This window comes from Apiospora hydei, assembly GCF_038363865.1.
Source record: "Apiospora hydei strain CBS 114990 chromosome Unknown utg000008l_segment0_segment0, whole genome shotgun sequence".
Lineage (NCBI taxonomy): Eukaryota > Fungi > Ascomycota > Sordariomycetes > Amphisphaeriales > Apiosporaceae > Apiospora > Apiospora hydei.
In genome coordinates, this window is record NW_027117367.1 from 2,598,473 (window position 1) to 2,610,294 (window position 11,822).

Genomic DNA, 11,822 nt, shown 5'->3' on the forward strand with positions numbered 1-11,822 from the left:
TTTAGTGGATTCTTGAGGCAGGCGGACCCACCTAAGCTTCAGGTCCATTCTGAAATTTCTGTATAAAAATTCAACCAAGCTCTCCCAAAGGCCTTTCCTTCTCTTTCCTTTCTCCCTCAAGCCACCCCTCGTCCGAAAAATCGCTATCGAAGCTACACACAGAGAGATCTTCACAGGTCTCTCCCTCCAGAACAAAGCTTTGGGAGAAAGTCCCCGGACACCTTTTCTTGCTTTTGCAAGAAAAGAAGAGCGGAAACGCGCCGCCATAAAAGCACAGCGGCTTACCGTACCTCTCGCCTTTCTTCCCTTTCCCTTCTCTGCCCCGGATTGTTATCCCAAAATCATTCGTTTCTGCTGCGCAATGTCGCATCTCTTGGCTACGGCGGGTTGAGCCCCAACGGACGAAGATATGAGTCCGCCTCTTCTCGTGTCGGGCTGAGGGTTTGTGACGATCGTGTGACGGTGCGGATGGTGACTTTCTGGCCGCCTGGAGTCGGGAGGGAGGTGCTACAAGGCTGGGTTGGGAACCATCTAGTCGAGATCCAAAAGTTATGCGATTACCTCCGGTCTTCAACCTCGTGTTGAAGCTGGTGGCAACTCGACGGGGCTTATTCTTGGTGCGAGGGGGGCTTCAAATCATATTCTTGATTTTTGTCGAGGATTGAAGGTGCCGAGGAACGCTTCGGATCTGATATGTTTTACACTCTGGGCTTCGTGGGAAGTCCCCCTTTCATCACTCTGGTCTGATGCGTTTCGACGCTCTTCTGCACTCAACAAGCGGGCACTGGGGGTTTTACGTTCATGTGATGAGAACCATTTATAGAGTCAAGCACCGAGACACAAAGTGTCGACGACGACCAACAAATGCGTTATGGTATCTGATGAACATTCATCCTTCTGGTTGAATAATATGCAGACATATTTGGCAAGTGTCAGGTTGTCTTTTCCCAATCCCCTAGATAGTTGAGATACATGTTTTCAGAAAGAATACAACACGTACAATGCAAACATATGCTTAACTTTATTACATCTTCCACCGTTCCATACGTGACAACCTGAAGACCATAGTACAACGATTGAAATGAAACATTTACAAGTTAACTTGGATTCTCTGTACTGAGCAACTGTATATAAAGTTGGATGTGTGCCCTCCATCGTATATACAATGATTTTCGTGATATAGTAACGTCCCTGATATGCCCTCATCTAACGCCGTTATCCCTTCGCACCAAGAGTAAATCGCTGCCCACCCAAAGACACATATCTCCAGTCCGGTCCCATCCCATCCCGACACTACGTGGTATTCATCCTTCTTACATCAACCCTCCCAAAACGACCTTACTGACGTTGCTGACCTCTTGTTTGAGCCCAGCCCGACTCGAGTCTTCAAACTCCTTGACCACGCCCTGGATGATGATCTTGCGCACCCTGGCGTCAGCCTTGGTGAAGAGCTCCGCGATGGGCGGCGTGCACTCCCGGGCGCTGGGTATCAAGCTCATGAGCCTCGTGTAGCAGTCGATAAGCACATCACAAAGCGTAGCAAACGTCTCGAAGAAGTCTGGGTCGAAGGGCAGACTGGGCGTGAGCAGATGCGTGTACTCCTCCCCGGGAAGCAGGTCGTTGCCCTCGCCGCCCAGTCCAAACGAGATGACCGACGTGGGCGTCTGGTTCCCGAGACCGCCGCTGCCGCCCATGGTGCCGCCTTCGCCGCCCCCCTCGGGGATGTACCCCAGGTCGCCGGCGCCCGAGGTCCTTCGCCCTCTACCCCCGGGCCGCGGCGGAACATCTGGGGCAAGCGCGCGCGAGAGAGCGAGGAGGCATTGATGCCGTTCTCGGTGTGGATCTGTTGAAAGGACTCAAACTCGTTGAGAAGGGTGTTGAGAGACCGGAGGAACTCGAGCGGCGTGGACGAATTGAGGTCGATAACGGTAGGTAAGGAGAGTCCGAGGAGGAGGTAATTGGTTGCGCGACGCGCCAGTTTCCGTGAGTCGAAGTAGGGCATGCGAGCCAAGTCAGGTTTGTCGAAAAGCAATGTGTTGAACCAGTAAACGCGACCTTCGTGGCTACGAGGGAAATAGTTAGCGAAAAATAACTCCCTTACACCACATGCATGCAGGCGAGAGGGTTTGCGTACGCCTTGCGTAAGTAGTCCAATGTAGATATCCTCTTATTCGCAATCTCTTGGATGTGCTGAAATATTATAGAACTTTCACTCTGCGGCCCCAATCCTCCCTGGGCGCTCACAGAGCCTCCTCTTTCCATTGGCGGCGGCGGCGACAGAGCGGCGTTACTGTATCCATTCGAGGTGGGTGCAGTGCTGCGGCTCAGCATTCTGCTGAACGAGTCGACGGAGGCAGGCGATGGTGCTGCAGTATTCTCGTACTCTTTCGAGAACTTGGCAGCATTGGCGAGGGCGTGCTCGGGAAGGGCAGGCGGTGCAGTGTCGTCGACTATATTCTGTCCCCCCGCACTCCCGTTCGATACGCTGCCGCGGCGCTTCCCCGAGAATGAGGCCCGGCGCACGAGGCCTGAGAAGGAAGGTTTGCGGTCGCGGTCCTTGGCGAGGAGCCGGGGCCTCTCTTTCGCGGGCTGTGCGGATCCTTCGTGCTCGCCGTGGCTGGTGCTGGGTCTGGATCGTTGGCCGGGGTGGTTGGCGGTAAGGCTGTTGCTGCTGTGGCCGTTGTTGTTGTTGCGACGACTAGAGGATCCAGAAATGCTGGCGGATCTCGAAAAAGGGTGCCGCTGCCACATTTTGGTCCTGCATGCTGACTCTGGGCAATGGGCCCGGCCTGGGCTCGAGTGTTGTTTAGCGCACTAAAGCCCGTCCCTGCTTCTCCTGTCTCCTGCAGCAGCGCCTGGGCACTTGGATTGAGCCGGACCCTGCAACTGATTGGATGTGGGGGCGGGAAACAAGACAAATGCCCGATCGACGAGTTACAGGTAGAAAATATCCGCGTATCGTTTCGTATGGGACGGGTGTGTTAGAGGATTAGAATTAAGCAGAAATTCCGCGGCAATGGAATAGCCAGAGCGGTTAATAAAAGTCAAAAGAAAAAGAAGTAGAAGAAAAACGCCAATGAGCCCACTGGTGGGAGTCTGTACGTAAGGTACGCAGTAAGTAATACACAAAGTAGGGGGAAATTGACTCTTATCAAGGGCGAAATATAATAATGAGTAAAAACGGCAGTCGATGCCCTCTCGTGGTCTAGAAGGTCGACTCAAGACACACCCAGACAGAGCCCGCGACAGGGACTAGTCAGCCATGATAATTGGCCGAATTAGCAGGTTGGAGGCTGGATCTGTCTCTGCCCAAAAAGTGCGACAACAACAAGACAAAACGCGCGGGGGCTGACATGGTGAACCGAGGGGGTGAATTCGTTTGGGTCCGCGGCGATTGGGTTACCCTTATGTATGAAGGGTGCTCTGCAGCGTCGACAGCGTTTACAGTAGGTTCGAGCTGTCAAAGGTGATATTGCAAGGGTTGCCGGCGCCCATCCTCACTATAGCGGGCTGCATTATTGCCGTCAAAGTGCCGTGGCCCAGTATTCATACCACATTGTCGTTGCATTAGGACCATCACGATGACCCTTGTTGGCTGGTGGTTTGATTTGTTTGATTTGCTAGACTCAATCCAGGACCCTGAAACAAGAATCCTACCCAAATTGACGTCGGACTCGTTCCCGAGGCCATGATCGTGGTTGTTTGATAGTCCTTATACGGTAACAAGGAGTGCTGCTGATCAGGACGCCGCTTGCAAGTCGCGCATCTTGTCAAATGCCTGGTGGCTGAAGCCGGGGTACTGCCGGTGAGCAAAGTATGGGATACAAGAACGAACAAAAGCTTCAACGAGGCCATGACATCAAGGATGTCGCAACGAGGAGAGCAGTTGAGGCATTGGATGTTGGTGACTCTCCATATTTACTACGGATATATGGTGGGCAGAAAGAAAACAGATAGAAGCGTGTCAGCTCCTCTCAGGTCGCGAAAAATACACATTTGATGTGTGATATTGGTATGACACTGTTGGATGTGATTATTACGCTTGCGTTGCATATTGCCGCTGACAGGAGCTACCTACAGCCACATGCTAATCAAAATGTGAGCTAAGCGACCCAAATTGCACCCCTGGCTGCCTGGACAGTGCCCTGGACACCCCTCCTGTTTAGTTGGCAGGCGAATTGGCCTATCAAAAATACCCCGCCGTCACTTTACAGCGGGAGGTGGGAGGTACTTCATGTTGTTTAGCGTACAGGACGCGCTACGCGATAAGATAGTTGAAGCCCAAACAGCTCTCTAGACGCGTGCAATTAAGCTGGAAGTTGGCATGGATTGGTCCTGACAATTACCGGTCTCAAGTATCCCCATCCTCTGCTCTGAGCTTGCTCGATGTCGCGGTGATGCCCAGGTACGCATCCAGGAAACCCACCATCTAGATTACCTGCTCTGACGGATCATCACATAGGGAAATTATAACCATCCAGGCCGGCCAGTGCGGCAACAGCAGTCAGTCTCTACATCCGAAACCTAGACCCCCACCTAATCCGCGTCACTGTCCACGTCAAGACGGCCTCAAACGAGTACCAGAGAAAGCGATGGACCGATCGGTACTGACATCTCTTGATAGTCGGTAGTCAATTCTGGCAGCAGTTGTGTCAGGAGCACGGTATCAACCAAGATGGCAACCTAGAGGACTTTGCGACCGAGGGCGGTGACCGCAAAGATGTCTTTTACTACCAGAGCGACGATACCCGATACATACCGCGCGCAGTTTTGATCGATCTCGAACCCCGTGTCATCAACGGTATACAGACCGGCCCGTACAAGAACATATACAATCCCGAGAACTTCTTCGTTGGAAAGAACGGCATAGGAGCCGGTAACAACTGGGGTGATGGATACCAGACGGGCGAGTTGGTGCACGAGGAAATCATGGAGATGATCGACCGCGAAGCAGACGGCAGTGATTCTCTGGAGGGATTCATGTTGCTTCACTCTATAGCAGGTGGCACAGGTTCAGGCCTGGGCTCGTTCCTACTCGAGCGAATGAACGACAGATTCCCCAAGAAGATCATCCAGACGTACTCGGTTTTCCCGGATACCACTGCCACGGGCGATAACGTTGTGGTTCACCCGTACAACAGTATCCTCGCGATGCGCCGACTGACGCAGAATGCCGACTCCGTGGTAGTCCTTGACAACGGTGCTCTATCCAGCATTGCCGCCGACCGCCTGCACGTACAAGAGCCCTCTTTCCAGCAAACGAACCAGCTGGTTTCGACAGTCATGTCCGCCAGTACCACGACCTTACGATACCCCGGCTACATGCATAATGATTTGGTCAGCATTCTCGCCTCGCTGATTCCCACGCCGCGATGCCATTTCCTGATGACAGCATATACCCCTTTACGGGCGACCAAGTCGAGCAAGCCAAGACGGTGCGGAAGACTACAGTTCTCGATGTTATGCGGAGGTTGCTGCAGCCCAAGAATCGCATGGTCTCTACACAGCCTGGCAAGAAAAGCTGCTACATTTCCATCCTCAACGTCATCCAGGGCGAGGTTGATCCGACGGATGTTCACAAGAGTCTGCTTCGTATTCGCGAGCGAAGACTGGCGACCTTCATCCCGTGGGGCCCTGCCAGCATTCAGGTGGCGTTGACAAAGCGCAGCCCTTACGTGCCCATGAGCCACCGGGTCAGTGGTCTCATGCTGGCAAATCACACCAGCATCGCAACTGTAAGTAGAATCTCGGGCGTGCGTCCGGAGCAAACACGATCTAATTACTTTGCAGCTCTTCAAACGAATAGTCCGATCGTATGACTTCATGCGGAAACGCAATGCCTTCATCGAGGCTTACAAGAAGACATCACCTTTCTCTGAGAACCTCGACGAGTTTGATGAGTCTCGGCAAGTTGTTACGGACTTAATTGCCGAGTATGAGGCAGCCGAGGACGCAAACTACCTCAATCCAGACGAGGGAGGCCAGGCTACCAGTGCCGAGACAGACAAAAGACTCGGTTGAAATGGCCAATTTGAAATGAATGATGGTATGGCGTTGGCGGTGTTAGATTCACGATATCAATAAACTGTCTAAGCATCAAGAATGGCGTAGAATAAGCTGTATGTTTGCTAGTCTTTTCGAGAAGCATCTGTGAGATATTTTGAGTTGGTTGCAGCTCAGCCAGGACAAACCTGAAAATCATGTTCTCGCATCACCGTAGATTCCATAATTGCCGGGTTATGGGTGTAAATCGGGCGAAGATCGTGCACTATCAGAGTCGGTTGCCCCTCAATATCGACAATAAATCGAGATCGGCCCCAGCGACGAGCGGTTTTGCCGGCCAATATTACGTCTTCAGTGGGTTGCCAACAGCGCTTTCAGGTCGGGCTGACACGCTCAAGGCTGTCAATTGGTAACTCGCATTGGGTACCTGAATGAAGGTTTTGCTGAATAGTCCCGCGTTACTGCCCGCAACCCCGCCACAGCGCTCAAGTGTCAAGTGAGGCTCTCCACAGGCTTGACGTCAGTACTGGTGACGTCAATGTACACGATTAATCGGAGGTGAGCTCCGGACGCGTCGAGCCGCAACGAAGCTCAACATCAAGTCTCTACATACATAAGGACTGGCAAGAACCTCTCTCTCTGATCTTTCACTCCAATTCATCAAACAAAGCAACCAATCACACGACCAACACAACTCTAGGAATACTATTCCATCAACCATATTCCCACCAAACCAAACGTCAACACAAACAGTAAGTTCTACAGCCTGCTTCCCTTTCGCCCAATTTCCGACGATGCACTCTCTTAGGATCCGACTTCTTCTTCAAGAGGCTCGGCTCCCGTGGCTGGGCCATCGTGGAAATGCAGCATTATGGCAACGGCCTTTGGCCAAACCCAGTCATGTTCCTGCTTCACAATGCGCTATGTCATTCGCAAGCTCCGTCAAACTCACCCCGCCATACCCCACCATCGGCGGGTATGAACTGCCTTACTTCACTCCAGTCACTAACTCTACTCGCCAGCCCATCACAATGACTCAGTCCAAGGCCGACCAGATCGAGGAGGTCCGCTCCAACCTGCCCAAGCCCGAGGACCCCCGGTCAAGTCCGACTTCAACAGCGCTGATGGCTCCGCCACCAACGTCGGCTCCGGCGGCGTCTCCAGCGACGTCTCGACTGGCGCTGGCTCCTCCTCTGGCCTGCGCGAGCCCGCCTCCACCAAGGAGGCTGACCTGAGCAACGTCGGGCGCGAGGGCAAGGACAACCTGTCCGGACCCCCCAAGGATGCCGCTGCCAAATAAGTCCACTCTTCACTTCGAACACAACCAAGGAAGTTATGGCGTTTGATTTCATCAAGGCAAACGAACAACTACTAGGCGCGAGGCGGACAGGGAATGGGAATTGTACCACATCACTAGCGTTTACGGGACATGGCATGATGACAACAACTTGATATATGCAACGGAATTGCATTGTATAGGGCACCTCGATCGATGATACATCTCGAGATACCTCATTTTTTAGTCGGGTCAATAGAACATCTGACAACACACCTGCTTCTCAATACTGCTCCGTGAATCTCTGTCGACGAACAAATGTCGTATAGTGTGGCCGATATGCTGGAACCCAATTGAGTCAACGATTTATTCCAATTATGACGTAGCGTTGCTATATAGGTAGTCTCGTAAAAGTCATCCCATTCTGGTTGGCCTGGGTGACGGGTTTCGAAAGAGACGCTCGAATGAGAGTGGATTTGCGAAAATTGGACGACTGCATCTTGTGTATACCCAACAGCTTGCGCCTCACTTTTCATATGCATAAGCCACCGTGTGATACCTCAAAGTGAGGCTTGTATGTTCATCTGGTGATGTCGGAAACAACTTTCCGGGTCCAAAGTACGGTTGACAGTATGCGTCCAAAGTGTTCGGATGCGAATTTCCCCAGGGCCACATGTTTCACTGCAACAAACCAACCGGCCACCCACGTCAGCCAAGGATAACGCGTATTCGCCAGTCCGAGCGAGGGGGCCCTCCGCAATTGAGTATGCCCTTGACTTCCAACTACGGGGTGAAGAGCAGGAGCTTACGATTCATACTACCCACGAGCAGTTACTTTAGCGATGCGACTCGAACAAAGATATCTGGCGAGGGGAGTTAAACATGTGCATGCTGGGTCGTATAGTAGCCCGCTGAGGGAATGACAGAAACTGAAGTTCTCGACGGCGTAAACCCTCACGGATCTGAAGATATCCGATGTTCTGATTGTTCTAGAGACCGGTTCTGCTCTTCAGACCATACTTGACAAGCAAGCTGAAACCCATAAGATGAGGTGATAGCGAGACAAGATCGTGAAGATACGGCCGGCACGGACAGCTTCGTCCGACTCGCCGAAACGGGGGAGCGAAAACGAACCGAGCTGGATAAACTTTTCTGACTCAATAGAGAATGAGAATATATATGATGAACCGCTTGCATATGTACAAGCAAAGCAAACGTTACTTAATGTTCAAATCCAGTCATGAATTTGTTCCATCGCCTCTGACCTCTCGCATCATCACAACCCCTTAAACAACAACAACAACTGAGAGGGCCCGCCCCTGATAATACTAGTAAGAAGGGGGGCCATATTATCTACTTTACTCGTCAACGATGGAGAACCAGAGATGGCCAGGGTCGACGAACTGGCGACTCCAGCAGCGAATGTCTAGCTTTCGCATCGAAGAGGCAGCCAGCGACCTGTATGTCCCCAAGAAACGCCAGTCCGACGTGGAATCGATCTTACGGCTCTCGCAACTCAGCGAGTACCGCCGCCAGAACGGCTTCACCTCGCCGCACGTGTCGCTGCGGGAGCGGATCACGCACTTCACGTGGCCGTGGTTCGAGTGCGTCATGTCGACGGGCGCCCTCGCCGCGCTGCTCGGGACCCAGGACGGGGAGTCGCCCTTTTACGACACCGATTTGCGTCACACCATCCTGCGGAAGGTCGGCCAGACGTTCTTCGTTCTGGAGTTGCTGCTGTTTTACCTGTTCAGCTTCCTCATCTGTGCCCGGTTCTGGATCCGACCTGCTACGCTGAAGGCTTCGTTTCATCATCCACACGAGGTAAGAAGTGCGATAACGAAACAAAAAAAAACCGAAAATATTAAATGGGTGTTCGCATACATGAGATAAGATGATTGTATGGCAATATTGAAAACTTCAAGTGTAGCGGTGTTTGACTCTCCCTTTTGATTAACGGCTAACGAAGATCCCCTTTTCAATACAGTCTTTCTTCTATGGCACCTTCTGGGTCTCCATAGCTCTGATACTATACGGCACACAGCAGTATGTTGTCCCCGTGGTGATTCGGATCACCGGTGAAGAGTCTCCCTTGTGGCTGCACATGTTGCTCGAGGCGTGCTTCTGGATCTACGCGGCCAGCGCGCTGCAGCTCGTCATCTTCCAGTACCACGTCATCTTCAGCGAGGAGCGGCTGCAGATCGCGAAGGCGGCCATGCCGACCTGGATCCTGCCCGCGTACCCCTTCATCATCATGGGGCCCCTCGCGGCCGTCATCCTCAAGGACAACGGCCAGCCCGTCCGCGTCGACTCGGCCGCGCCCATGCTCATCGGCGGCATCTTCTTCGCCGGCCTCGGCTGGACCCTCGCCTTCATCATGTACACCGTCTACTTCACCCGGCTCATCAGCGGCGCGCTGCCCCGGCCGAGCAAGAGGCCGGACATGTTCGTGGCCGTCGGCCCTGCCGGCTACACCGCGACGACCCTGGCTAGCCTCGGCATGCTGGCGCCCAAGGTGATCCCGACGACGTACCTCGACATCCACTCGGGGGTGCCGACGGGGGACCTGTGGAAGGCCATGTCGATACCGGCCGCCATGTTCGTGTGGCTGCTGGGCTTCTGGTTCTGCGCACAGGCGGTCGTGTCGACGCTGCGCGGGGCGCGCAAGATGCGCTTCACGCTCAGCTGGTGGGCCTTCATCTTCCCCAACGCCGGGCTGACCATGGGCATGTACAAGATTGGCATCGCCATCGACTCGACCTCCATCCAGGACATCGTCGTGCCCGCCGTCACGGCCGTGCTCATCGCGGTCTGGGTGCTCGTCGCCGTCATGAACGTCGTCGCCGTCTGGCGCGGCGACGTGCTCTGGCCCGGCAAGGACGAGGATACGGAGGACATGGTGGATCTGTTGGCGGAGTGCAATAGTTGGGATGAGGAGAAGAAGGCAGGGCATGACGACTAACACGTTCATGGAGCTGTGTTGCCACAGCAAAGCAGTCACTAAGCGTCACCGTAGTACAACCTACCCATTGTATATATCTACTTAATAAATGACAAAACATCATGCCGCTTTACGAGATGTTCATTGGCTCTATCACTTTGATTCCCAAGTTAGGTACAGCGCAAGTGTGCTGACGTCATGACTGTTTGATTTGTAAAGCCTTCGTCAAAGTCTCCGGAATCTGGTATGGGTGTTATAACGGTTTCCATCTGTGATAACTCTTCGCAATATTACTAGAAATCCGTCTACTTCACGTTTAATTCAACATGGCTGGCCCTACTCAATCGGCCATCATTTGGCCTGAACACTTCCTTCCCGGAACCACCGACAACTTTGTCTCAAACGAGGTCATCGCCAAGGGCTTGACCGCGCGGCAAATCTGGGACCTTCTCGCGAACATCAGCAAGTGGGAGAGTTACTACAAAAACGTGTCCCAGATCACGGAGCCCGAGTCCGGTCCGATTCTGAAGAAGGGCGACGTCTTCAAGTTTAGCACGTTCGGGTTCCCCGTCCTCACGTGTCCCGTCGAGGAATGCGTCCCGCCGCCGCCGCCTCAAGAAATGTCATCAGCAGCAAAAGGGGGAGCAGCAGCAGCAGCAGCAGCCTTGCCGGATCGCCTGGTCCGCGAAGCTGGATGCTCCCAACCCCGAGGAGAGCGTCGAAGTCTACCACGCGTGGCTTGTTGAGGACCTCGAGGGTGGGCGCGTGAGGATCTTGACCCAGGAAAGCCAAATTGGGAAGCCTGTCGCTCAGCTGGCAGAGGTGAGGCCGAATAAGATGCTGTTAGGTCACCAGGACTGGCTGGATGGGTTAGTCGCAGCGGCGAGAGGCCAGAAGATCGGGAAAACCAATCTAGATGCGATCCAAGGATAAAGAGACATGGTTCTAAGTACGTGTAATATAGCGGTTTCTTCAATTGGCAAGCCTAACGTTGGAGTCAATTGCCAACTCCTAGGCACTGCCATTTCTACAGGAGCAATCTCGTGCTGCTGTTTCGGGGCAGGATGTACAAGCCGCAGATACATTCGAGGCATGGTTTTCTTCCAGTGAAGGAGACCAAACTCTTTCGAGCCCTTCATGACTTATTCTTGCACCATTACAATTCCTCGTCTGATAGAAAACCACGCTCGATGTTTACACTCTTGACAGACAATGTTCTAAAAACAGTCAGAGCGGGCTTGACTTTCCAGGGCGGGGTTATGCCGTGTAACCCAATAGTTACCGGGCCGATAAAACCGTCCCCGCAGCATGGATTGATCAGTAACAATATTGACGAGACACCCGACAGCCGCCATTCTTCAACCAATGTCAAAAGTTGTAGCAACAGCCACCAATACGAGATATTACAATTGAAGCTTTTGTTCGTGCGTTGTAACGTTTTGGTGTTCATATCCGATTGATCCGGAGACTCCCAAGTCAAAGGCACATCTCTTGGACTGGTGTGTTCGTTTCCCCACCATTCATGATTACGGAGACCCAGACGTGCCTGCCGTCCATCGGATCAAAAGACGAAAAAAATGGCATGACCGAAGAGGCACTGAG

General features: G+C 53.0%; 5 protein-coding genes across 5 annotated transcripts; 4 read left to right on the plus strand and 1 right to left on the minus strand.

The window, feature by feature from the left end:
- Positions 1 to 1,313: 1,313 nt before the first annotated feature.
- On the minus strand, positions 1,314 to 2,751 carry PG997_011381 (uncharacterized protein; the record flags this gene model as incomplete). Its single annotated transcript, XM_066815696.1, has 3 exons — positions 1,314 to 1,715; positions 1,766 to 2,063; positions 2,102 to 2,751. The coding sequence occupies 3 exons, from the start codon at positions 2,749 to 2,751 to the stop codon at positions 1,314 to 1,316; spliced, it is 1,350 nt and encodes a 449-aa protein (XP_066664986.1).
- Positions 2,752 to 4,397: 1,646 nt separating this feature from the next.
- PG997_011382 (Tubulin gamma chain) lies at positions 4,398 to 6,021 on the plus strand (the record flags this gene model as incomplete). Its single annotated transcript, XM_066815697.1, has 4 exons — positions 4,398 to 4,405; positions 4,632 to 5,271; positions 5,343 to 5,735; positions 5,791 to 6,021. 4 exons carry the CDS (start codon positions 4,398 to 4,400, stop codon positions 6,019 to 6,021), a joined length of 1,272 nt encoding a protein of 423 aa, XP_066664987.1.
- Positions 6,022 to 7,034: 1,013 nt separating this feature from the next.
- PG997_011383 (uncharacterized protein) lies at positions 7,035 to 7,303 on the plus strand (the record flags this gene model as incomplete). Its single annotated transcript, XM_066815698.1, has 2 exons — positions 7,035 to 7,102; positions 7,123 to 7,303. 2 exons carry the CDS (start codon positions 7,035 to 7,037, stop codon positions 7,301 to 7,303), a joined length of 249 nt encoding a protein of 82 aa, XP_066664988.1.
- A 1,347-nt stretch (positions 7,304 to 8,650) lies between these two features.
- Positions 8,651 to 10,241, plus strand: PG997_011384 (uncharacterized protein; the record flags this gene model as incomplete). Its single annotated transcript, XM_066815699.1, has 2 exons — positions 8,651 to 9,103; positions 9,267 to 10,241. The coding sequence occupies 2 exons, from the start codon at positions 8,651 to 8,653 to the stop codon at positions 10,239 to 10,241; spliced, it is 1,428 nt and encodes a 475-aa protein (XP_066664989.1).
- A 305-nt stretch (positions 10,242 to 10,546) lies between these two features.
- PG997_011385 (uncharacterized protein) lies at positions 10,547 to 11,153 on the plus strand (the record flags this gene model as incomplete). Its single annotated transcript, XM_066815700.1, is given in 2 exon segments — positions 10,547 to 10,797; positions 10,811 to 11,153. The coding sequence occupies 2 exon segments, from the start codon at positions 10,547 to 10,549 to the stop codon at positions 11,151 to 11,153; spliced, it is 594 nt and encodes a 197-aa protein (XP_066664990.1).
- Between the last annotated feature and the right edge of the window lie 669 nt (positions 11,154 to 11,822).